The following is a 22,517-nucleotide window of genomic DNA, read 5'->3' as shown; positions in this document are numbered from 1 at the left end:
TTGAGGGAAACTGCTAAGGGAGGGAGGGGCATACCTCATCAACAAGGGTACCTGCATAATCAATGTTTGTATACCTAACGCTGAATTGTACCCCACATCTTTATAATAAAAAAATAAAAAAGAATCTCATTAAATATTCTTTATAACTCTACAAAGTAGGTGCTAGTATTCCTATTTTTACAGATAATAAAACCAGCTTTAAAAACTTACCCAACATCTCATAGGTACTTCATGGTGAAACTTTTTGGAACGAAAACAAAGACAACTTTAAAAAATTCATTTCATGTTATCTGTTGGCTGCTTGCAGTTCTTCTTTTGAAAAGTATCTATTCATGTCCTTTTCCCGCTGTTGTTTTTTTTTTCTCTTAAAGATGTTGAGTACAGTTCAGGGTTAGGTACATAAGTGGTCATCATACTGATGAAGTTTGGGACTCCCATTGGTCCTCTCTTTGCCTGGTTTGGGATCAGGTACCCTTATTAGGGTTATGTACCTATACTCCCCACCACACCACCAGGCAGTGACCCATCATCAATTCCTTTCACATAGTATTATGATAAATGATCAGGGTCCACTTATGAGTGAGAACATGTGGTACTCAATTCTTTGTTTCTGTGATATATCACTGAGTATGATGGACTCTAAACCAATTTTGTCCTTCTTTACAACTGCATAATATTTCATTGTGTATATGTACCACATTTTTTAAAATCCAGTTCACTTTCGATGGGCAGCACAGTTGGTTCCATGTCTTTGCTATTGTGAATAGTGCTGCAATAAACATGTATGTGCAGGAAACTTTTTTGTAGGATGATTTGAGTTCCTCTGGGTATATTCCCAGAAGAGGGATTGCTGGGTCATATGGAAAGATGATTTTTAGATCTTTTAGAAATTGCCACACTGTTTTCCCACAAATGATGTACTAGTTTATACTGCCACCAATAGTGTAGAACCATTCTCTTTTCTCTGTATCCTCTTCGGCATCTGTTGTTTTTTGAGTAATTTAATGATGGCCATCCCGACTGGAGTTAGGTGGTATCTCACTGTGGTTTTGATTTGCATTTCTTTGATGATTAGTGAGGCTGAGAACTTTTTCATGTATCTGTGTGCTCTTTGTCCACTTTTTAATGGGGTTGTTTGTTTTTCCTTTCATTTCGTTTGAGTTCCTTGGGATCCTGGATGTTAGACCTTTATCAGATACATAATTTGCGAATATTTCTTCCCATTCTATGGGTTGTCTCCCCACACTCTTGATGGTTTATTTTGCTGTGCAAAATCTTTTCAGTTTGATGAAATCTCACTAGTCTTAGCTTTTATGGCATTCTCTTTTGGGGACTTGGTCAAGAATTCATTGCCTACTCCAATGTGCACAAGGGTGTTTTCTATGTTTTCTTCTAGGATTCTTATAGTTTGAGGTTTTACATTTAGGTGTTTGATCCATTCTGAGTTTATTTTTGTATATGGTGTTTTGTATATAGGTAGGGGGCCAGTTTCACTCTTCTTGTGGTTAGTCAGTTTTTCCAGCACCATTTGCTAAATATGGTCTTATCTTCCCATTGTTTGTTATGAGTGACTTTGTCAAAGATAAGTTGGTGGAGAGAACAAGTTTCTGCTTCTGGAATAGCTGTCCTGTTCCATTGGTCTATGTGCCTATTCTCGTACCAATATCAGACTGTTGTGGTTACTACAGCCTTGCAATAAAGTTTAAAGTCTGGAAGTGTGATACCTCCCACTTTGTTCCTTTTGCTGAGGATTGTTTTGACTATCAGTAATGCTCAGCCTCACTAATCAACAGAGAAATGCAAATCAAAACTACTATGAGACACCACCTAACTCTAGTAAGGATGGTCATATCATTATTAAATCAAAAACCAACAGATGCTACCACAGGTGCAGAGAAAAGGAAATGCTTCTACACTGTTGGTGGAAGTGCAAGCTAGTTCATCCTCTATGGAAAGCAGTGTGGCAATTCCTAAAAGAATTGACCTTCCATATGATCCAGTAATCCCTCTCCTGGGAATATCCCAGAGGAACATAAATCGTTCTACAAAAAGACACCTGCACACACATGTTTACTGCCTCACTATTCACAATAGCAAAAACATAGAACCAACCCTACTACCCATCAATAGTGGACTGGATAAAGAATATGTGATACATACACATGATGGAATATTACACAGCCTTAAAGAAGAACAAAATCGTGGTCTTCACAGCAAATTGTGTGGAGTTGGAGACCATTATACTTAGCGATCTATCCCAGAAACAAAGAACTGAATGCATGTTCTCACACAAAAGTGGGACCAGAACATTAATCTGATCAGCACAAGGGAGGGATCGGCAGTCACAGAGAACTGCTGGGGGGAGAGGGACATGAAACAACACAAAGGGTACAGTTTAGGATCGGAAGAGTGAGGGTCAGCTGGAGGCCCACACTTCACCTACAGGCAGCCTACTTTTGTAGTTAATCCTTATTTTACACCCCATCTCTATAATAAAATAAAATTTAATTTTTAAAAAATGCTAAGGATAAAAAAATTCATTTCAAGTGCCAAGGTAATTTAAAAATGGCTCCCAGAAAATTCTAAAACATCAAATATATAAGGGATTTTTATTCAGTGATTATATAAATAAATTTATCTGCAGAAGAATAAACTATATGTCTCAAAACTGGCTTTTACAGATCATTAGATAATTTAAAAAGAGGTTATTTTTCAGGATATGGATCCACAATTCATAAAATTAAACATATATATTATACATTTGTTTAAGTTTAGTATATTCAAAGAAGCACCTACCTATAAGAATCCAAAGGAACATGGAACTCCTCTTCAGGTCTGACCATTCCAATGTGTTCTAATAACTTAACATTCCTAACAAATTTATAGATGATAAATGCAATAGAGAAATGATTTTTAATCTGTTGGACAAAAAGACACACATGATGTTTAAAAAGATACATAAGTTCAAAAGAAAAATGTGAGCTGCACAAAATTACTTTTAGATCAAAAAGGTTTCAAACTCAATACTGGAAGATATTTTTATTGGCAACTGAAAATCTGTTGCCATATATAGTAAACATGTTTAAACGGCAATTAAAATTTATTAATATATTCACACACTTATGTTCATTGTTCTGCATTATTCTGTGAAGATTTCACATTTTTTCCATGACAATCTTTTCTCAACTCGTCACAAACAAAAAGTGAAAAAAAAATGAGTAAAGTGTACAACTCTGTTTTGACTACAACTTGTTATATGAATAAGCTAAGGACACACTAAGAGATAACAACAGCCAAAGTTTGAAACATCTTTATCTGATGTTATAGGCAGAAAAAAATAGTATTTTGTGCATCACATACTGAAAAGAAAATATTTGATAAAGTCTTAAAAGTAGAAAAGAAAATATTTACACAAATTAAGATGCCAACCTTTTATTTCAGGGAAGTAATCATTTCAATATGCCTTCATAGACACTTGAAAAATACAATCCCAAGTAATATACGGAGAGAATGAAATGCTATTCTATTTGACAATCAACTGAATTTACAACACTCAGCTCTGAATATTTAAAGAAATACACAAAAAAAGCCTCATTAATTTTAAGCCCACAGAAAAAAAATGAGCTTTCAATAAACAAATCTCTAAGACACAAAAAATATTAAAATATTAAATATTAAATTAAATATTAGATGAATATTAAAATAAAATATTGCAAAAGTAAGGTGGATAGTGAACAGAAGCCACTTCAGTTTACTATTTATTTTTGAATAATCAGTACTGATCTAATGGTGATATACTATATTCCTATATTGAGTTAAATGATTTAATATTTCTTGATATACTGAAAAGGATACAATTCACTTTGAAGTATTACCTGTAGAGGAGAGCGAAGGGTAATTACTTTATTCCCTTCGGTTGCATCAATCTGTACCAAAACGGAGTCAGAATGACTGGCATTGGGATTCCTCACATTATATAATCGTCGTCCAGGTCTGACAACAGGGATATTTGCAACTTCTGTGTATCCACGAGGTACTAAGGCAGAACATAGTGATAAGAATCCCAACTATTAATTTACTAATATTTCTCTATGACAGAATATAATCATCAGCACCTTAAAATACTGACAGGAGTATTCTTCCTCACAATTAGAAATGATCACTATAAGATGCTTTTCTGAGACAAAAATTTTAAAAAGCAGACCAGTTACTGACATAAAATTTTTGACCCAAAAAATGTTTCTTGTGGTTTTAAATATATTAAAACAAAATCCAGCTATATATCAACAATCTTTTCTTTTTCTAATAGTAATAATTTCTGTCACTATTTTAGGATTTCTGAATATCATTTTCTCTACGATCCTTTTTAAAGCATACTATATATTGTGTTATTTAATGGCATATAAACAATCTAGTTTTTAAAGTAACTTCTGAAATTAAATCAATAAAGTTTAACTTTCTCAAGTTTAGGAAAAAACAAGAAACATAAGTTTATCAACTATGTTTCCAGCCTTTAGAAATGTTGTCTCCCAAGACATCTGCAGCATATTTTGTTTTCATATTTTATCAGAAAGAAGCCCACACCAACAATTCCTCAGATGCCCTTAAAAAAAATAAATCTAGCATACCAAAGGTCAGAGTGAAGAGGGAACTTTCTTGACGGCTCAGTACAGATAGTTTCCCTTGATGTGAAGGTTCCACACTGGCATATTCCAATTCCAACTTCTGGCCAGCATCAACATCAAAAATATCACCTTTCTCAGGGGAGCCCATTACTCTGAGATTACAGTTAGGCCGTACCTTAATGGGAATACCTACAGCATTTTTTACCGTAAAAGGAGCCCTGTCTTTTAAAGAGTAGTCAAAAGTAGAAGCGGTACCCTCTGAAAAACCCTGAAAAGAAACATACCATCACAAAACAATTTTTGCAAAATGTACATCCTTTCCATAGACTACATTATCACTACACTTTTATAAACTAATTTTGATGACCAAAAAAAATCCATATATGTTTCATTTTTAAATTACACTTGAAATACTCCAAGAAAAATTCAAACATACTTTTGCTAAATTGTTGAATACATTAAGACAACTTTTGGATATTGTTATATTCATTGTATCTCCTGAAGAAATATGAATTGCCATCTGTGGCTCAGGAATAAAATCATCTCCTGGCATCAAACTTTTATCCTGGATAGGGTTCTTCTTGACCTAAGATAAATAACACAACCAACTTAAATTATTAGCCAATTAATATGAATAATAAAATTAAAATACTAAGTAGGGTTAATTTCACCTAAATTGGTCACTTCATATTAAGGCTCCTCAAAAGTCTCATTTTCAAAAATACTCAGTGCTTCACATTGATTCCATGCAGATGAGTATTCTTTCTTTAGTATATAGTCCATGCATAGGAAAAAATTTAGAAACATGCCATGATTTGCTCTTGTACATTTCCCAGAGCATAGCTATTTTTTCAGTGTCACCTAAGTGATGATTATGCGTTGATGAGCAATCTAAGGGATGCTGAGTCCAAATGGACCGCTATCAGAGGTACCATCTGGAAACAGTAGTTTGTTTCCTTCTACTCTTACCAGTAACACCTACAAAGAAGTAATATGATCAACTTTCAACTAGTCATCATATTCCATCAGTTTCTCTTCTAGTAGCATTTCAAAAGCCTTGTAAAACATTTTTTATTAGCCTTCCTGTGCCAGAAAGAGGTAGGTCATAAACATAACTTCTACTTTACTGAGAGGAAATTGGAACATAGGTTAAGTGATTCATCTTTAACAAAACAATCTGCAGAGTCAATTTCAGTGCCCACCTCCTCATCCAGGTTGCCCCAGAGAGGTATGCTGTGACAATCTGTTAACAATATATAACTCACATTCCTTTTAATCTAGAAAAATGTGCTTTGGTATTAAATATCTAGGAATTTGAATTGTTCTCAAGAAATACCATAAAGAGATGAATTGCATTCTAGTTTATAAAAATAATCCATGAACTAGAATACTCAAATATTTTGGTCTTGGCCAGAAAATCACTGAGTACCTAAAGAGCCGCATTTATCTTTTGACTCTACCAATAGAAATTAGAAATTAATTCTAATTTCTACTCTATTAGAATTAATTCTAATTTCTACTCTATTAGAAATTAAAACCAAGAAAATGTTAATAATCATTTAAATGTTAATATAAATAACACTTTAATAAAAAATAACTATTCTTAAGATGTAATGAGAAGAGGAACATATGAAAATCTCTTTAGTGCCTGCTTTAAGAGCAGACAGATGAATTCTCATCTCTGCTCTGCATTCAATCTGTTGGAATATCAAATTCATGTAGCTTCTGGCAAACTCCATTGTATGCTCATGAGAGAATGAGAATAAAAATGATGCATAATGTCTATTATTATGAAAATAATTTTGACCTCATGAGCTCTCCCACCCCCAAAAGGGCTTCAAGGATCCCAGACCACATCTTAAGAATCACTGAACTAAAAAATATTGGTGACTATGCATAGTATTATTCTCTACAAAGATACTTTAAGACAGCCTTACCTCAAGCCTTAAGTTCCATTGTTTTTTCCCTTCCACTCTCTCAATCAGTGGCTCCCAGACAGCATAGCTCTCATTGTAATAGTGCACCTGGAAATACAAAGAATTATAATAAGCAAGTCTTTCAACTTTATTTACAAATTTCCTTAACTGGTAGGAAAAAATATTAAGTAATTCAAGTCATATGTCATCAACCATTTTAAAATCTGACCTAAACACACAAATATATATATAACATGCATTTTCCTTCACTCTCTTACTCTGTTCCCACAAACAAATTATTTTGCAAAAGAATCTAAACTACCAAAAAATAATATTATGCATCAACAAACTGAATTTAGAATACAGTATCTATCTACATGTATACCTGCCGTGGCTATGCACAAACAAGAAAAGCTCTCGTCTTAATTCTGCAATTGTACTTTCAGGAAATTGGCTCTGAAGGTGTTCAATGATGGGGCCATACCTGCAGGGTCATGTCAGCAGCAGCCGCCATTAGAGAAGTCCAGTTTTTCACATTTCCTGAGAACTTAGACTCTGCCAATAACAAAGGCACAGTTCGATGCCCAAGGCCACATTCTAAGGTAACTTGAACTGACTCCACAACAACAGCACAATTTTCCTCTAATAATGCATGTTTGGTATCTTTGAAATTTTCCGTTATCTCTGTTGCCATGTCAACACCAAGATACCAAGAGTTATACTCATTAACAGATCTGATACACCAGAGGTTTCCTGTCTCCTCAGATGCATCTTTGGACTCATCTTCTTTTGTCTTTGGAGACATAGCAGCCATGATTGTCATCACGGTATTAAGAATTATGGGTGAAATCTTTAAAAAAAATACAGAATAATATTTAGAATAAATACTTTCCCAGATGAGGAATATTGACACAGACATGATTAAGAAAGTTAAAATGTAGCTACCTGAAATTTAAATATATTAAATTCATAACTAAGAAAAATAGGAGAGAACATACATAATCACGTGTCGAGTTAACTGAGCACATCACATGATCTCTACTCAGGTTACCTGGAATTAAGTAACGCATGTTTATGTCAACAGTCAAAACCTAAAGTTAAACTGATCAATTCACAGCAAAACAGTGCTATGTGAATAGCCAAATGCAGATGTTTAAATAAATTTTCATCTTTCCACCAGCTGCAGTAATTAAACAGAATTGTGTGGCCCTTTTCAAGCTTATACAGATGGCTTTCATTTGTCCTATTGAAACAGAAAGGCTGGAGAGATCCTACCTCTTAGGATCTGTGGATAGTATCCTTGCTCATTTTCCTTATTCCAATGACTGTACCTTAGCTCTACACTGATGATAACTTCTATGTCAATCGGCACCCTCTCAGCCTACCAACAACCCTGCTAACTGCATAACTTTTCCAAAAGCAAATCTGGGCATGTCATTCATATGCATAAAATCTTTATCAACTTCCCAGAACTTTCAGGATAAAATTCACACTCTCCTTAGCTGTGTGGACAAAGCTCTTTGTGACCTAATACTATTCAATCAGATAACCAGAGTTCCTCAAAGTTTGAGAAACTGAGTTAAATAAGTTAAGTGCATTCCTTTATTATCCATTTCTCACAACTCTTACTTACCTGATATGCTGAAGAGGCATAATTACATCACCAAAAGGAGGAGCTAGTGCACATTGCTTCCCTTATTTGTGAACAAAATCTGTTTTTTCCCTCACTTTATTAATGTCACATATAATTTATGTACCCCAGTTCTACAACTCCACCACTACCCTTCTGAGTCTTTAAATAAAACTTTTTCACACCTCTGGCTTTGTGCATATTGTCAGTTCTGTCTGAATAACCCTTTCCATCCCTCTCCACTTATCTAACTTCCACTGGACTTTCAAAACTCAGTTCAAATAGTCCTGCTTCCACCTATTTTTAATAGCTTGTCCTGGTCTGAATTAAAGGCCCTGTACCTGTATTCCCAGCACCATCCTTGAATATGCCCCTAGCACTGAAAACTATAATCATGGATTTGCTTTTTTCCCACATATGTCATTAAATTTTATGAAGGCAAGAACTATGTATCCCTAATGTCTTATACAGGATTTTTTTTATACATAGTAAAAGCTAAAAAATGTTTGTTGACTCAATCAATAAATTTATGTACAAAGAAATGGAAAAGTCAAAGTTCCCCCGGCACCTACTCCAGTGCTTTAGAGAAAATACACACGCATTTGAGGAGTTTTCCCTCACTACTTCACATCTTTAAAAAAGTAAACCACTGCCGGGCTCGGTGGCTCAGCCTGTCATCCCGCGCCTTTGGGAGGCTGAGGTGAGTGGATTGCCTGAGCCCGCGGGTTCGAGAACCGCCTGGGAAACTTGGCGAGACCTCATCTCTACAATAAATCACAAATTAGCCGGGCGTGGTAGCGTGCACCTGTAGTTCCAGCTACTCAGAAGGCTGAGGCGGAAGGATCGCCGGCACCCAGCAGGCGAGGCTGCAGTGGCCGCGGGCGACAGAGTGAGACTCCAACTCAAATAAAATTAAATTAAATTAAAATAAAATAAAATAAAAATAAAAAAGTAAACCATTAACAAAATATAATCTAAGTTTATCCAGCATTTTTAAATATTGAGGAAAAAACTACATTGATATTTGCATGGTACTTCAAACGAAATGAGCTTGAGCCTTAGTTCTATTACTGTAGGTCATGGACCAATATAAGTAAAGCTATCATTACTGGCATTAAACACCTCATTTTTGCGTCCTTTGGACCATGAGAGAAATAGATATCAGAATGTATTCTATATCTTCCATTTGAAACTGGGCACAAGGTTACACTTAAAGAAACTGCCACTGGAAAATAGTGATTGTTTTTTCAATACTTTAAATGTAGAGATAAAAAACAACAAATTCTAGTAATTATTTTTAGCATATATTTCATTACAAATATTTTAGCCAAACAAAGCAGTTATTATATTCCATCAACTTAAACATAAACAAAAGCCTGAAATAACTTATTACAAATAAAGTGATAGCAATCCCATTCCTCCATCCTTTCTTCCCCTCTCTTCCCATCCCATCTCTACTCTCCTCTCCAACTCAACAGCCCCTGCACACACGCAAATGTAATAGAGAAAAACCACCTTAATCATGTACAGGTATAGAAAAGTACTCTTTTAAAGAAAACAGAAACAAACATTTGCACTAAAAATGTACATTACTACTTCAAATAATTGCAAATATTCAACACTGTAAAAAAAATAAGAATTGTCATTCAATGAATATAATAAGCACTAACCTTAATTATAAATTCTTTAACCATAATATTTATGTTTTGTTTTCCTGAAGCCCATGTACATTTTTCCATAAATAAAGAGCAAGGCTGCAGGACCTACAAACAGATAAACGAAATTCATATTTCCTTATAACAGTTTCATCATACATGGGACACACTTAAAAAACCACGTCTTACTTGGGATCTTTAACTACGACCTCCCATAAAAAGCATAAAGGCAAAAATCCGAAAATCTCTTGTGGGCTCTTCTGAACTACAACACAGCTGTAAACACTGTTAAAGAACTTAAGCAGTTTCTGATTACTGTATTCATGCCCAATCTTTAAGTAATAATATACATTTACTACCAGAAGATTAAAATGCTCCCTTTTGCTAAAATATTTTTAAAATGATGCCTTCTGTAAAATACATTTTTGAAATATCTATAAAAATGAGCTAAAGACTATGGTAAGGTAGGTAAATAAACAGTTGCAAATGATTAACAGGTCAGTCTTAAATATATAAGATCCTTAGTAGAATTTCAAATTTTCAAACTGGAGGGTTTACTAAGACTATGAAGCCTATATTCTTGTATATTATTAAAAAAACAAAATAGAATAATCTTGTACCTGAACTAAATGGAGAAATTCATTCTGCATAATTATCATTTTAAAAAACTTAGGATGAGCATTTAATGGAGTGTTAAGCTTTCTGTGACATGTCAAAAGATAATTCTGTCAAAGACTATTTCAGAATAAAGTACAGACAGTGTTTCTTTATGCAAGTCACTTTGTCCATAAATTTCTTAAATTTAAAATACCACTGTAAGTGAGTCGCATAATAAAATGATCCTCTTATCATAAAATTATCAATTTAATATTTAAAAATAACCGGTGTGGTAATTATGACTAAAATCATATTTTTCAATAATATGAAAACATAGTTTAAATTAACTTTTAATAACAGAAGAATATAATCTCTTTTAGTCATAGGACTCCAATTTAATCTTTTCATTCTCATAGAGCTTAATTATTCATCCATTAATTCACTGGGTATACAATGGTGAATAAAAGAAGGAGCTAGGCTGGATACGGTGGCTCATGCCTGAAATCCCATCACTTTAAGAGGCAAATGTCAGAGAATTGCCTGAGCCTAGGGGTTCGAGACCAGGCTGGGCAACTTGGCAAGATCTCATCTCTACAATAAACTGATCAAATTAGTTGAGCATGGAAGCGTGCACCTGTAGTTCCAGCTACTTGTAAGGTTGAGGTGGAAGGATCGCCTGAGCCCAGCACATCGAGGCTGAGGTGGTCATAAAAGTGCCACTATTCTCCAGCCTGGGCAACAGAGTGAGATTCCAACTCAAAAAAAAAAAAAAAAAAAATAGAGCTGAAAAGAATAATGGCTTGTACTAAAATTCAAATACAGGAGATGATATAATGAAAATAAAACTGTTATGGAGGTAGTCTCCAGAGCTGTCATTGACAGCCATGGCTAAGTCTAAGTCGTTTAACATCTTTGGAACTCAACATACCTATCTATAAAACCCCAAGTTTGTAATAAGTCATCTAAAAAAGTCCTGAAGAGCTCTCATAGTCTAGGAGTCTACAAATTAAGAGTTTCTGCCATTCTTCAATCTCAGGTTAGGACACAAAGTAATTCTTACTGTGGTAATGTTTTTCCCTCTCTTTTCTCTAAGAAAAGGGCAAGCAAGCACTTTCAAATCTCTCACAGACGCTTCCATCATCTGTTCAAGTTTAGATGTTGATAGAGAGAGGTTACACTGGAATGAGGCTGTCAGGGCAGGAGCATCAGCCTTTGTCAGGTTGGCAACAAATACTACTTCTGGGTCTGTGATCATGGCCTTTAAAGTCATATTTGGTCTTACAGAGTCATCTGAATAAACAAAAACAGGAACAAGAAAAGTTTAAGTTTTCTACATGCGATATTACAAATCACTTGAATATATGACTTGACTACATGTTATCTACAGGTTGCTAAGTTGTTCTCAATGTCTTGCTATAATAAATATGGTGAAATTAACAATTATTTAAATTGAATAATACTAATGATTAAATGATTATTAAAAAATGTTAACTGTACAAGATAATGCAATTTGATCCCTGTGCCAATAAGATCTAATCTATTACCACTTTAGCTTAACAAGAGTAATATTATTATTTTGAAGTTCTTTTTGTCAGAAAGGTGTGTGCATGTATACATATGATGTTATGCTATGCAGGGGTAAAAGGACGGGAAAACCTGGAAAGGAAACTATCAGGAAAAGGAAAAGGGACCCTGATACAGCAGACAGACTACTGTACTTGTTTACTTTGATTTCATTCAAAAGTCCATAATCAATATCATGTAATCTATAATATAAATATATTCAATGTATATGTACATAAGGAGATATCAGATTGAGCACTGTTTGGAAAACAGTAAAGGTTCATTTAAAACATACACTCTAGTCGGGCGCGGTGGCTCAGCCTATAATCCCAGCACTTTGGGAGACTGAGGTGAGAGAATTGCCTGAGCCCAGGGATCTGAGACCAGCCTGGGCAACTTGGTGAGACCTCATCTCTACAGTAAATCACAAAAATTAGCATCTGCAGTTCGAGCTACTTGGAAGGCTGAGGCAGAAGGATCACCTAAGCCCAGCAGGTCGAGGCTGAAGTGGCCTTAAGCGTGTCACCGCACTCCAGCCTGGGCCACAGAGTGAGACTCCAACTCAAAAAAAATAAATGATATTCCTACCTTGTCAGTAAATGTTAGTTTCCCAATCTTGCTGGTTTATGTAGAGAGAAAAATGCCTGACCTTAGACAATTATAATTTAACATGGAAAATCATTGATATAATTAGTAATGCTGGAAGAAAGGAATTACAGAGTTGAAAGTGGCTTCTGCTTACACCTAGACCAGACATTTGTAAACTAGTCTACAGAGTTAAAGGAGTTAACATGGTGTCCAGGGGAGTTATGCTGCTTCCTCCAACATCCCCAACTTCTGCTTTTATATTTTCAATTGCTCTTCAATGTGCTAGAATTTTCAAAATGGTTTCTTTGAATAAAAGATTCCCCTCCTGCAAAACAGTCTGCCAACCACTGACCAGACTAACTCCTTCTATTTCTGGATGAGTAATAGCATAAATGGAATCAGAGCAGGGTTTCCTGGTGCCCTGTCTAATTGCTACTATGCATCTCTCTTAATAATGCTTGCTTTCTAAAGTTTTTATATATAATATGTTTAAATATGATTCACTTTATGTGCTTAAATTCTCCATTTCTCTTTTTTCCTGTCTGTAATTTTTTTGTAATTTTGAAAATTGTCATCTACGACAGATAAATTCTGCTAACCTTTCTCAGTCTTGACTTTCCCTGTGGCAGTCTGTCTTGGTAGGATTTGTGTTTCTTTTGCCATATTTTCTGGACTTTGAGGCACAGCTTTGATAAAGAAATCTGCCACAGTCATCAGGAATTCCACACTGGCACAGACATACAGCTTGTCAAGAATAGCATCAATTTGACTTCCACTTTTGTCTTGTTTGTAACTTATATCAATCATAGAACTGTTGTTATCTTGGTCATTCTTTTTGTCAATCATTCTGCAAAAAAGATATGCCATTCATTATTTTATTCCTGCTTAAGCAATACAAAAGATGAAAACTTCCACATAAACCTCAGTAATCTTTCTTTTCCCTTTCAGATTCTAATCTGAAAAGAGGTCACAGTTAAACTAGACTCTAATTACCCATTTGCAACCAAGACATGGTCTCCTAATCATCAAAGCAAGATGTGTGTTATTAAGCAATTACACAATATTTTATAATTATAATGCAATACTAGAGAAAGGAATTGGGCAAAAAACAATACACATCAATGTGGTCACACAAAATGTAAGGCCACCTATTTATATTACATTATGAAATAAAACCTCCCTGAAAAATTTAATTCCAAAGATCATCTTATAAAATTTGAGTTCCAAAGTATGTAATGCAACTCAAATTACCAAGTGTTTATCAAGTGTCCTCAGTGATAGTTTCCCTATATCTTCACATGTGCTGGAAAGAACAGGCTACTAAGTAGACCATAGCATTTATCACTCTTGCCTAGAGAGCTGTGGACAGCTACCCCAGACAGAAAGTTTGCCATCTACATGCCAGGTACATGATAGCACTCTTTCCTTATTTCTACATCTCTCAGAAAAACGAACAGCTCAAGATATCCAGTAAGTATTCAATGGAGTCCGAGTTCAAGTAACAACATTGTTTTCCTCCAAAAAATAATCAAGTACAAAATATTAGGTCTCATTGTTTCAAAAATAAATAAAAATATAATTAGGCTATTGAAATTACATATTTCCCACTTTATAGTGGGCTAGTATGTTATTCCTTCAGAAATAGGTTGATAATGTGAATATGCTAGGGATTTTATTTCTATTAAAACATTGAAAGATGCTGTGCAGAACTGTTTTTAAAAGACATCAAGAAAATAAACAAGACTAAGTAAAGATTCATAGCTTAAAAGCTTTAAAAAAAGAACAAAGATTCTGCCTACCTAGAAGAATTTAAAAATATATATTACCAACATATCACCCCATGTGGATTAAACTATCAATACTCTTACATTCTTGGTTCCCATTTTTAAGATGGCACTCTGTTTTTATCATTAAACTTCCCTTTAATTTAAACTTTAAAGCAGCTGAATCTAACATTAGCACTACTTCTTGCTACAATTCAAATCAGGAAGAATGACCAAAAGACAGAGATCTCTTTTGTTTATCTCTAGCCTAGCAATACCTACTAGCAATGCCAGGTGCAGTATCAACCTCAAAAAACAAATACCAAATTCAGAGCTGACAAACCTCGATGTTGCTCTCTCAATGCCTTCTCTGAGATCATCAAGGGTACATGTCTTAAGTTCAATGCTGACATTCATTGAGCCATCCTTAAACATCTTCCCCGCGGAGGCCATAAGATGCAGTCTGAGTTCACCAAGCCGGAAACTGTCATTATGAAATGAAAGTCTGGACTCCTGTGGTATATTTTTCAAGCAAAATAAATAAATAAATAATGTTTAAATATTATATAATTACTTTTAAATATAACTTAATTCAGAGCTTAAAGGCAAATAAAGCTCACAAATTTTAAAAGTATGAATGCTAAAACACATAAATGGAACTGAGAATAATATGCACATGTGTGAGGATACATGTACAAACAAATACATACATAAATATGTGTTGGTATTCAACAGTGGTTAATATATACAAACTTATCTGATTTACAGTCCAATGCAAATAAAAATAATCAGGAAAGCTTTCTATCAATTAAAAAAATTTAGCTAATAAATATTTAATGAGGTTCTTTGTGGGAAAAAAATTGTTATAAGAACAATGGGGTTTATGAGAAAGAATAAGCCCTATTCCTTAATTGAGAAAACAAAATAGATACATTAAAAGGAATATCCCAAGGAGATGCTACAGTGATCATCACTGTAAATGACCAACTACTTGTGGCATATAGTAATTTATTTATTCTTATTTGTATTTGTACATTTATTTATATGTAAAAGCTCAGAGAGTCCAAATAAATGATTGTGGGCTGGAAAAATTCACGAAGAAGGTGAGAACTTAACTGAGTCTCAGAGGCTGCATGGGATCCTACAGGCTAAGAGGGTGACTGAAGACATTCTACATGGGGAAAAAGCATGAGCAAACAATTCAAGATGCTTGAGGGCACAGGGTAGACTTGAATACTCCAACTAAAGAATGATAAGGAATAAGGCTAGAAAGAAATACAGAGCCCCAATCGAGGCCTCAAATCCCAAATTAAATATTTAAGCTTTTATTTATAGAAAAAAGTACCTGCAGTGGCTCATGCCTGTAACCCCGGCACTTTGGGAGGCAGAGGCGAGAGGACTGCCTGAGCCCAGGGGGTTCAAGGCCAGCCTGAGCAATTTGGAAAGAACTTGTGTCTACAATAAATCAAAAAATTAGCCAGGTATGGTGGCGCATGCTACTTGGAAGGCTGAAGCAGAAGAATCACCTGAGTCCAGCAGATAGAGGCTGCAGTAGCTGTGAGCTGGGCTGTGAACTGGGCAAGAGTGATATGCCACTCAAATGAGAAAAAAAAATGAACCTCAATCTTTATTCCACCATAATGTATAATTCCAAATTCTCTAGATATCCAGATTTTAAAAAGAACAAAATTCAACTAATAAACAAAAAACCTTCAGGAAAGTAAAGAACACCAGTTACAGCTTCCTACTAGAGACCACGGCAGTGATAGAAGTGGTGCGGGGATGTGCGATCCTTGACCCACTGATGAGAAAGCTACACCTACTCTCACTTACAACAGTCCGTTGCATACAAGTGGGTCAGAATGACATTGTTACAGGCAAACTTTTTTTTTTTTAGTTGGGGTCTCACTCTATCTCCCAGGCAAGAGTGCAGTGGCACGATAACGATCACAATCACAGCTCATCACAGCCTCAAACCCTGGGCTCAGTGATCCTTCTACCTCAGCATCCCAAGTTGCTGGGACTACAGGCATGCACCACCACATCCAGCTAATTTTTTTTCTTTTTTGTAGAGATGAAGTCTCTCTATGTTGCCCAGGCTAGTCTTGAACTCCTGGCCTCAGGCAATCCTCCCACCTCAGCCTCCCAAAGTACTGGGATTCCAGGCCTGAGTCACCACACCCAGCTCTGAATGCCTTTAATTTATAAAGATAGAAATAATTCCCAAAAGTCTATAACCACTAACAGAAATGACCTGAGACACATCTATTAATCACAGTATGCTAATGTTTCCTGATACTGTTACTGATATGGTGTCCTGATATAGACAATTTGGAGCTACTGAATTTTTTTTGGCATAAGATGAAATTCATGTAATAGAACACTGAATATTTTTAAGTGAAATGGGAAGCTGGAAATGGCTACGTAAAATTCATTTAGGAAACTAAATTTGTGACAATGCCTGGGATGGATAAAAGGGAAAGAGTAGAAGTAAGGAAGCCATTGCAATACTAGAAGTATGGGCTCAGAGTCTCAATAAAGCAGTATGGAGAACAAACAGAAAAGAAAAACATGCTTACTTAGAAAAAGCTAAAAGTACTCAGTGCCTAAATGAATAAGGAAGGTGAACAAACAAGAAAGTAAAAGAAGAGACATCAAGATTTAAGGCTCAAGAATCAGTAAAATGACCGTATCTTAAATGAAATTAAGAATGCATTTAACTGTTCATTTTCTAAAAGATGATTTTCTGATGTTTTCATGAAAATTAAACATTAGAAATTAAGGAAGTTCATTGCACAAATGACAGATATTAGCTCAAAACTCAACAGTAACAATGATAATTTTTGCAAAATAATATGAAATATATGAACATATATAAATGGAATTAACAACAGATATAACACCCATAATCAATACAGACATACATAATCTGGATATTAACATGGCATAATCAAAAATACTTATTGAAAGATACTAGCTATATAACAAAAAATAGCTTTCTAAAATACCACTGGTTTATTATTTAGTTCAAATCATTATGGCACTAGATATTGGTTCTTCATTTCTTTAATTGGTATCCTGGATAAATATCTACTATATGTAACAGTTACTCAATACAAACAACGAATGCTTATATATCATGGATAATCATGAATTTTTAAAGAAATCAACTAAGGCTCCAAATCCACTACTGAACTCTTCTTCTTAAATAGATATATATACACATATGTAGCTATATAATAAAATTGGGCATATCATTAATTTTTCATATACACAACCTCTTTATTAGTAATGAATCAAAATGTGTTTTGATGTTGATGTTATTTGGAAAGAAAGAAAACCCTGAGTGTTTTTCCTTAGCCTTCTAAGATTAGAAACACTAACAAAGTGAAATCAGAGAGCAAAACCAATGTAGTCTGTAAGAAAAGCAGAATTGTATAGACATCTTAAAATTTTAAATGAATAGTCCCATCAAAAAATGTCAATATTTTAAAACTAAGTATCAAAAGCTAAGGATATTTTTTTAACCACCAAAATTATTACATACCTGACTGGCATCGTTGTTATAAAGAATAATAGAAAGAGATTCAAAGTGAAAGTCAAATTGAAGAGTGACATTCTGGTTCATAGAAACCTCTGAGTCTGCCAAATCCTGTTCTGATGGTTCAAACATAAATATGAAAATTAAAAAGCTTTTCAACAGGTACATAACTTTATAAATATTTAAAGAGCTGGAATAACATATTCTACCACATTTTCTAGGATTCAATAAATCATATTATGAGACAATTAATAAAAATGGCAATGATTATTCAATATGTAATCATTTAGTATAGCGCAAAATAGCAGAGGCAGTCTATCTACCTTTGCCTTGCAAAGAGTATCCAGACAACTTAAAAAAAAAAACTTGCCAAGCAACACTACTTACTACAGAATGTAGTTTATACTTACCAAGGTATTTTCACCTAACTTGTTACAAACCACCTTCAGGTTATTATTAAACTGGTGGCATAGCACATGCAGAAGATTGAGACAGGACCCCTACCTATCACTACACACAAAAAAGTAACTCTAAATAGATCAAAGACCTAAACGTAAAACCTCAAACTATAAGAATCTTAGAAAACGCAGGAGACACCCTTATAGAAATTGGAACTGACAACCAATTCCTACGCAGAACCCTAAATGCCCATACCTTAAGAAATAAGACCAGTGGGACCTCATCAAACTAACAAGCTTCTGCAAAGCAAAAGAAACCATAAAGAGAGCAGGGAGACAGCCCACAGAATGGGAAAAACTATTTGCCAACTGTATATTTGACAAAGGCCTAACATCTAGGATCTACAAGGAACTCAAATACACCAAAAGAAAAAAAACAAACAGCCCCATTAAAAAGTGGGCAAAAGACAAGAATAGACACTTCTCAAAAGAAGATATACGGGCAGCCAAAAGACACATGAAAAAGAAGTGCTCAGCCTCACTCATCATCAGAGAAATACAAATCAAAACCACACTGAGATACCACCTAACCCCAGTAAGAATGACCATCATTAATAAAACAAACAATAACAGGTGCTGGCAAGGACGCAGGGAAAAAGGTACGCTTCTACACTGCTGGTGGGAATGCAAACTAGTGAAACCTCTTTGGAAGACAGTATGGTGATTTCTGAAAGAACTAGAAATTGACCTTCCATAAGACCCAGCAATTCCCCTATTGGGACTATACCCAGAGGAACTCAGATCATTCTACAAAAAAGACATCTGCACACATGTTTGCTGCAGCTCTATTCACAATAGCAAAAACATGGAACCAACCATGTTGCCCATCGAAGCTGGACGATAAAAAAAAATGTAATACATATACACAGTGGAATATTATGCAGCCATAAAAAAGAATAAACATACGGACTTGGCAGCAACTTGGGGGGATTTAGAGTCGATCATACTCAGTGATCTATCACAGAAACAAAGAACAGAGTACCATATGTTCTCACTCATAAGGGGACTTTGAACAATTATAATACTATAAGAAAGCAATCAGCAGCAGTGGGAAACTGTCGGGGGGGGAGGTGGGACTGGCAGTTAAGGGAAACTGCTAGGGGAGGGAGGGGCATACTCATCAACAAGGGGACCTGCATGATCAATGTTTGTATACCTAACTCTGAGTCGTACCCCACATCTTCATAATAAAAAATAAATAAATACATACATAAACTGGTGGCACAGAAAAGTCAAATAATATACTTTGACCTAGATTAGATAGCTGGTAACAGATCCTCTGCTAGTCTAATGCACTTCTATCTTTAATCACCTATATTACCCAACCCATTACCTTTATGAGAAGAACAGAATACCACCCAATAACAGAGTCAAACAGAGCTCAACTGTTGTGTAGGGGTGCTTTGGAATTTTGAGATGAAAGAGACTTCAAGAAGTAAATTGTCTTTTCCCTCATCTTTAGACAGATAGGACACACTGAATAAATCTTACCTTCAATCACTCTTAAAAAGTGATTCTATAATCTTTTGGGAGATTGACTCTAATTTCTGATCATTCTAAAGGAAAGTTTATTCTTATACACTCCTGAAAAGCAAACACTGCTTAACTTTAACGACATAAGGTTTCTCCAAGTGAGAAAACTCTGGAGTTTTTTCTTCCATTTTTCCTGAAAATAATTTATACTACATCATCATTTATATTACATCATCATCTTTGCAGCTTCTAGTTTAACTCACAAATTTTCCCAAATGCCACATTAACCATTCAAGAGAGGACCAAAAGAAACCAGAATTATTATCTGAAGGGTAGGCCCCTTGATGTACAGGCTTCTCTGCTAGTTAAGTGTTCTTGGAACCCAAAGGCATCAGTGTACCAGCTATTGTTGCGAGAGGAGGCATTTGGCTTCGGTGATTTTTTTTTTTTTTTTGGATATTTTTTCCAACATGTTTGCCCATTTTATGATGGGTGCCCAAACCACACTCAGTGCTCAGCTGTTTTTGACCCAAAATGGCATGACCCCCATGCCCCAACATTTCTATTCACCCAATCTTGCCCTGAGTGACTTTTTTTGTTTCCCTAGATGAAAAAGTTCTCAAAGGGACATGTTTTGCTGATGTGGAAGAGGTGAAACAAAAAACAGCAGAGGCACTAAAAAAAGGCAGTAAAATTAAGAAGTCTGAAAACTGTTTTGAGCAGTGGGAAAAGTGTCTCAATAGGTAGAGTGCATCAAATGGGGAGGGAGAGTACTCTGAAGGTGACTGAATTTTAAACATGCAAGAATAAATACAAAATTTTTTACAAATAAATTCCAAGGTTTGTTGGGTCCCTTCCATATGGTAAGAACCAGATACACAAATGTGATCAAAGCTGAACATTAATGAAATCATTAGTCACATAAAGCTTGTCCGTTACAGTTGATCAACGTATATATAGTTCCTGTCTAGCCATAACAGCCTACTTATCTAGCACATGCCTGTATGGTGGCGCAAACCCTAACCTGGAGAGAAGATGTTGGCCTTATCTAGTTTATGCAATACTTAAACCAGAAACCTTACACACATTTATAGTCATTTGTGTCACTTCATAACAGATCTATCATGACTACAGGAGCAGCAGGGTTGGTATAGTATTATTAACTGGCAGTTTTATCAATTGCTGTCATAAGTAATAGCTGATACTGTAAGAGCATTATAAGCACAGCACAGTAGCCCTAGATCACTTATATAAGGGCAAGGAGTACTTCATCTCTTTTTAATTGTGAAAATATTAACCTATTTACAGTCTAATAAAATATATGATATTGACATCAGTGGCTTTAAATAATGAAAAAGAATGAAATTATATTTCATAAAAGCTATTTTAGAAAGTAAAAAAGTCTACTATTTCTGAAAAATTATCATTTAAAAATGAGTTCAAAGGTTCAGCGCTTTTAATAAGTTCAATTTAATGATCTGAAAAATTATCTTATGTATATGATATATATTTCTCCAGTAAAGGCAAATTAATAAAGCTGTTACCATACAAGAGTATCTTCCTTTCTCATGGTTCAGTCATCAGAGTATGATATATGATACCAAAGTCCTTTTCTCTCTGAATTATTTTGGAACCTTACTACACTGTATAGACATACAGTGTATGTTTGATTTATTTGCTCAAGGAAGACTGACCACCTCAGTGCCTAATAAATTTAGCAAATTTAGCATTCACAAATAAAGGGTAAACATGTATCTTGCAGGCAACAAGTGACCTTTCCTGCTACAGCAAATGACAGGAGTGCCTCCCTGCCCTGAGATCTTTAAAAGGGGCAGCCCCAGGCCCAACATATATTCTGCAATAAACAGTACAATACTGAATCAGTTCACACCACATTATGCTGGACAATGAGAATAATACTAAGCATAAATATGACATTTAACATACTGTTGATCCATAATCAAAGTGCAAGTCATCAATGTGTACCTTTGAGGGGATCAGCTCCGCTTGGAACATCTACTCTTCTCACTCTCACAGCTTCTTGCACAGACTGTGTAGGGCTTGGCTGTGAAGAAACTTCTCCAAGATTTTCCAGCAAAATTTTCATTAAAACTGTCAAGTCATCTTCACTGAGAGCAACCTAGAAACCAGCAATAGTATGTTAGCACAAAGTAATAAAAAATGCAGACCATCACATATATGTCACAATATAAGTGGTTTTCAAATTAAATAATTATGTCTGCTTAGAAATACATACACACACACACACACACACACACACACACACACACACATATGGAACAAGAGATAGAAAAGAGAGAAGAGACAAGTGGGAAGGTAAGAGGGGAAGATGGAGAAGGAGATGGGGAGAAGGTGAAGGAAAGCAGTAAGCATTGGGACCATAAACACCAGAAGAGAAGTACTTCACCTCACCTGCTGGATGTAAACACACTTCTGCCTCCACCCATATCCAAGCCCCTGACTCTAGCATCCCAATAGTCTCTGTGCCTTACCTGTTACCACAATGTCCTGTTCCTGGGTTTCTCTCCCCTCCCCTCTCTTCCCATCTCCATTCTGCCTCTCTCTCCTCTCCACCAGGACCAGTTCCTTCCTCTACACTATTTACTCCTCTCCAAACTCAGTGCAGGAAGAATGCTGTTCAGTTTCTGATCTCCACCAAAAAGTCAAAAGTTGCTCTCCTGCTATGT

At 35.2% G+C, this 22,517-nt stretch overlaps 1 protein-coding gene across 1 annotated transcript in view; it reads right to left on the bottom strand.

Moving 5' to 3' along the window:
* Positions 1 to 2,796: 2,796 nt before the first annotated feature.
* The window catches only part of VPS13C (vacuolar protein sorting 13 homolog C), a gene marked incomplete at its 3' end in the record, with an annotated part of 134,427 nt that continues 114,706 nt past the window's right edge, over positions 2,797 to 22,517 (bottom strand). The window contains exons 48-59 of the mRNA XM_021710445.1: positions 21,796 to 21,949; positions 17,885 to 17,994; positions 14,681 to 14,850; positions 13,174 to 13,421; positions 11,484 to 11,713; positions 9,842 to 9,934; positions 7,026 to 7,391; positions 6,563 to 6,649; positions 5,062 to 5,211; positions 4,629 to 4,893; positions 3,876 to 4,036; positions 2,797 to 2,918 (exon numbers count right to left, since the gene is read on the bottom strand). Coding sequence (XP_021566120.1) covers positions 2,797 to 2,918; positions 3,876 to 4,036; positions 4,629 to 4,893; positions 5,062 to 5,211; positions 6,563 to 6,649; positions 7,026 to 7,391; positions 9,842 to 9,934; positions 11,484 to 11,713; positions 13,174 to 13,421; positions 14,681 to 14,850; positions 17,885 to 17,994; positions 21,796 to 21,949 — 2,156 coding nt within the window. The remainder of the gene's footprint in view (positions 2,919 to 3,875; positions 4,037 to 4,628; positions 4,894 to 5,061; positions 5,212 to 6,562; positions 6,650 to 7,025; positions 7,392 to 9,841; positions 9,935 to 11,483; positions 11,714 to 13,173; positions 13,422 to 14,680; positions 14,851 to 17,884; positions 17,995 to 21,795; positions 21,950 to 22,517) is intronic.

Source organism: Carlito syrichta, unplaced genomic scaffold (genome assembly GCF_000164805.1).
Source record: "Carlito syrichta isolate Samal-C Ts95f unplaced genomic scaffold, Tarsius_syrichta-2.0.1 Scaffold288993, whole genome shotgun sequence".
Lineage (NCBI taxonomy): Eukaryota > Metazoa > Chordata > Mammalia > Primates > Tarsiidae > Carlito > Carlito syrichta.
This window is presented reverse-complemented; position numbering and strand designations above follow the sequence as displayed.